The 4,906-nt window shown below is 45.3% G+C and overlaps 1 protein-coding gene across 1 annotated transcript in view; it reads right to left on the bottom strand.

The window, feature by feature from the left end:
* Bbs2 (Bardet-Biedl syndrome 2) overlaps nt 1-4,906 on the bottom strand; it is a 29,891-nt gene that overhangs the window by 20,645 nt on the left and 4,340 nt on the right. The window contains exons 2-4 of the mRNA XM_005345616.1: nt 3,227-3,454; nt 2,030-2,155; nt 1,366-1,428 (exon numbers count right to left, since the gene is read on the bottom strand). Coding sequence (XP_005345673.1) covers nt 1,366-1,428; nt 2,030-2,155; nt 3,227-3,454 — 417 coding nt within the window. The remainder of the gene's footprint in view (nt 1-1,365; nt 1,429-2,029; nt 2,156-3,226; nt 3,455-4,906) is intronic.

Raw genomic sequence — 4,906 nt, 5'->3', positions numbered from 1 at the left:
AGGGGCCTTATTTCTAGAAGTAGAATGCCACACAGGTGACAGGGGCCTTATTTCTAGAAGTAGAATGCTGCCACTTTCCTGACGTCTGTGGGAGCACGTGCTGTATTAAAATAGCATCAGGAAAACCAGGCCTGAGAGCTTATTGGACCAATCAGACTGAGGGAGGGGTGCAGCTCCTTCACCTGGACCTCACTAAGAATTGAGCACTTAACAGTGCTATGGTGCACAGTGATCTGTCATGATCCTGACTATCTGAGGGGCTTCAGCTTAGCTAAATCCCTGATATGGATGCGGTCTTCTCAATCTACCATCTGCCTGTTCACGGCCCAGCCCTGGTCATGACCTTCACTTCTGCAGCCTCCACTGCAGCTGCACCCTGACTCTAAAGCCAGACTCAGCGGCAGACAGACAAGCAGGCAGCACAGCGGTAGCAGCTGATGCAGAAGTTCCTGCATTGGCCTCAGTTCCCCAGGTGAGGGCGACTATTTTTTTTTTTTTTTGTATTTTGGTTTTTTTGTTTTGTTTTGTTTTTTAATTTACTTATTTATTAAGGATTTCTGCCTCCTCCCCTCCCCCGATCAAGTGAGGGTGACTATTGAGATCTGTTAGCGCCCCTGCCTCTCAGGCCTTTAGGCCCCTGTCGCCACACTGTAACCTACATACTCACATACACAGAGAGATTGATAGCTTCGCTGTGCTGTCCGATGTGTGACCTGAGAGCACTTACAACTGGAGTAAAACAAGTCTGTTTGCCTCAGCCAGGGTTAGCAAGGAAAGCAGGGCCACCTCAACACTGCTGCCAACAAAACCCTTGGCATCCTGTGGATTTACTGCTACTTAATGATTCCGGGTATTGTGGAATGACACAAACCTATTTTTGTCTATATTTTGGACATAGTACACTCACAGCAAGGCCCTGTCTCAAACACCAGAGCCTCATGTCCACAGAAAGTGGGCTGGTTAGGGCCCAGGAGACACCACACATAAAACTCCTCAAGGATCTGAGCTCTAGGGGTATTCCTTATATAATATAGATTTATCAGAATGTCTAAAGAAATCATTTTGACAGCCAAAATTGAAAGTGACTTAAGGTTCCAAAGCATCGGAAGCAGTTTATAAGATTACGAATATAACGAAGGTCTCACACACTTTTGCCTGCCCTCCTCCAATGTCTCAGAGACACAGACAGTAGGAGGAGGAAGAGGAGGAAGAGGAGGAAGAGCGGAGATGAATGAGGAGGGAAGAGGGGGGAGGGGAGAGGAAAAGCTAGGGAGAGAGACCAGACCAGTTAGCTCATGTAAAAACAGCCATGAGAAGCTAATGTCGCTGTCATAAGATAACATATTCAGCTGCTTGGCCTCACACCTCTGTCTTCCCATCACCGTCAAAGTCACACAAAGCCAGGGAGTGAACATTGTCTCCAGTCACCTGAAAATAAAACAAGTAGTCATTAATAAATCATCCTTTTCATTTCATTCAAAATACCAATTCATGAGGGGAAGGCTTACAGTGAGTTTTCAATGTTATCCATACTATGCATATTACCCTGTTTTTAAATTATTTTTTTTTGTGTGTATATATACATGTGTGCATATTCTACGTCCTTGTGTGGGTATAGGTACACATATAATGTGCGTGCATGCCTAGAGATGTCACAACAACCTCAGATGTCTCCCTCAGGGACTCTATCCACTTCCTCAGAGACAGGGTCTCTCACTGGCCTGTAGTTCCCAAGTGGATTAGACCGGATGGCCAGTAAACCCCAGGAATCCTCCTGTCTCCACCTCCTCAGTGCTGAGATACAGGTGCAGGCAGCCAGCTCGACATTTCCGTGTGGGTTCTCGAGACTGACCTCAGGTCTCCTTGCTTGAGGGTTGTGCTCTGACAATGGAGCCATCTTCCCAGCCCTATTAATCCATTTGTTTCTTTGAAACTATTATTCCGTGTGATCAGTAGTTTAAAAAAAAAAATCTAGAGAAAATTAAAAGTGAAAATGCTTAGGAGTACCAAAACGTTTAGCTCTTCGTACCGTCCAAAAGAGATCGTTTCCTTCATGATCAAAGCCCTGAAGAGCACAGTTGCCACCGATGATTGCAAGAGGGGGGGCAATGTCTCCCAGCGTCCCCAGCACAATGGCATTTGCCCCGTCTGCTACCTAAGAAGGAAAGACAGGACACAGTGATGTGCAGGCACACTGAGGGTGAGGTTATCAGTGTTTCCTCTAGATGCTCATCTGACTCTGCCCTCGTCTCCTCAGACGGCAGTGAGGCTTCTCCTGGGCCCACACTGTGACCTGGGCAGAACTAGCTGGGATCCCAGCACATGCTGAGCCCAGTTCCCACACTAAATGCCTACAACACATGGTTCCGGTAATCCAGGACTCTCCAGGACTTCTGGGGGGCTGGTCATCTCCCAATGACCAAGGCATGCACCTTTAAATGCCCAAGTTCTGAAATAAATTTACCCCCTTTAGATAGAAATATTTTGAACCATCACACCTAGCATTATATAATCGTTAGGCATGAAACATTTAAATATGTGTGAGCATGTGTGTAAATATATCATAAATTACATATATATAATTATACATAAATATAAAAATTTGGTTATCAAAAAAGGAAATAGGCAGGAACTAGAAAGGCTAGTAGGTTAAATGTAAAAAGAACACTGAATGGGCTACTAACTGAGAAAACAAGGGACGCAGTGGCAGGGCAGATGGGGAGTTGAGCGGGAAGGAGGACAATTGAGAATTTACAGATGAAACCAATGCACTGTGTGCTAAACTAAAAGATTTAAAAAAATATACGTGTGTGGATTACCCCTCTACCCCAACCAACTAATTCAAAAGCTATATACTTTTACCCAATCCCAAAATGCCCAGAGTTGTGCCACCCTGCTCACCCTGAAGGCTCAGGCTGCTCTCCCCCACCATGTCAGAATGTCAGATTATGGTCTGAGTTAGCTAACTTGTAATCAATAAACCGCAGTGTGTTTGCATTGGATGCCAGCTCTGTGGTGGTCTTGTTTGGGGGTCCCGTGATACGGGCATAAATAACAGAACACTTAGCTGACATGCACACCCAAGGCTCTGAGTTCAATGCCCAACACCACAGTCAACAAAAAGCTTCTTGTCTGACAAAAATCAAAAAAATAAAAAGAACAAGCACACAAACCTATGGGAATTAATGGGTAATGGGGACTTGATGGTTAAAGGTGGTATACTTGCCTCTCTGTAGAACAAATCTGAATTATTGTAGATATCATAAGCCAAAAGATTGGTCTGTGTCCCCACTAAAAGAGTATCATAGCCAAGCTCAGGGTTCAAGACCCCTGCAGTCAGGCAGCTGACTGTCTGGTTAATGTTGAGGAGTGAAATATCAGACTCCAGGGGGCTCTGGAAGACTCTGGATGCGCTGAAATGCTGGCTCCGTGTGTGAGGATTATGAATAAAAACCTGAAAAACAAAAAAGTCACATTCCCTTAAGACATACAAAAAAGCCAAATTCACATCATATGTTTTTAAAAATTAGTTAGTAGATTCCAACAGTAACAAGAAGTAACCTTAATCTATAGAGCTTATGATAATCATGCAAGGCCAGGCCTGGTGGTGTACACCTTTAATCCCAGCACTCAGGAGGCAGAGGCAGGTAAATCTCTGTGAGTCTGCAGCCAGCCTGGTCTACAGAGTGAGATCCAGGACAGCAAGGGCTCCTAGAGAGACCCTGTCTCAGAAACAAAGAAAAGATACTCATACACAGCTCTGTGGGTAGCCAACTTCCAGTCTGTGAATTATGGAAGTCCAGGGGCTCTCAGCCCTGCCATGAGAGTGAAGGGCAGGCTCCAGCTGTTGCTCATGAGGGCTGCACACAAGCTCTCCACCAGCAGGGTGCAGAAGGTGCAGACACATCCTTCACTAGTGTTGAGCACAGAAGGCTGATACCAGCTTCAGTGATGATGTCATTCATCACCTGCTACAGGAACCAGCAAAGCACTTCCCACAGCATCTTCCACACCAGCCCCCCCCTCCAGATTCCCTTCCTAGCCCTTCAAATAGTCCATGAGTTTAATGTGCTTTATGAGCTTAAAATTCGTCATATAAATCAAATTCTTGGAAGCTGTTCCATAATATCCACTATTAAGACCAAGAATTAAAATAAAATTAGTTCCAGGGGTTGGAGAGATGGCTCATTGGTTAAGAGCACTGACTGTTCTTCCGGAGGACCTGGGTTCAATTCCCAGCACCCACGTGGTGACTCACATTGTCTGAAAATTCAGTTCCAGGGGATCTAACACCTTTATACCAATGCACATAAAATAAAGTTAAATAAATCATAAAAAAATTAAAAAAAATAAAATTAGTCCCAAATACAGAAATTCAACAGTTTTGATGATCATAAATTGGATCATCTGAGTGACTTCATACATCATTTAACTTCCCTGAGCTTCCCCTGTGAGGATGAAGTCTCAGGTGCGGTGACACCGCAGTGCTGGAGAACCAGGTACGGGTGGGGCGTCTTAAATATCAGGATGGCTGTGGCTTCCACAGAGCTGCACTGAAAGGAGGAACGCGGCACAACCGCGCACTTCACTGAGAAACTGCCCAAGACGTTATTTTTACTAATGAGAATGTGTACGGGCACCTGCAGACGCCAAAAGAATGCACTGGATCTCCTGAAGCTGGAGTTGCAGGGGTTATGAGCTGACGATGTGGGTACTGGGAACCAAACTCCAGACCTCAGCAAGAACAGTAAAATTATTAACCCTCAAGCCACCTCTCCAGATCCCTCTCACTGAGAGAATTTTTATTATCTTAAAAAGAAAACAAAACAAGCCGGGTGGTGGTGGCGCACGCCTTTAATCCCAGCACTCGGGAGGCAGAGGCAGGCGGATCTCTGGGAGTTCGAGG

The sequence above is a fragment of the Microtus ochrogaster genome, chromosome 4, assembly GCF_000317375.1.
Source record: "Microtus ochrogaster isolate Prairie Vole_2 chromosome 4, MicOch1.0, whole genome shotgun sequence".
Lineage (NCBI taxonomy): Eukaryota > Metazoa > Chordata > Mammalia > Rodentia > Cricetidae > Microtus > Microtus ochrogaster.
This window is presented reverse-complemented; position numbering and strand designations above follow the sequence as displayed.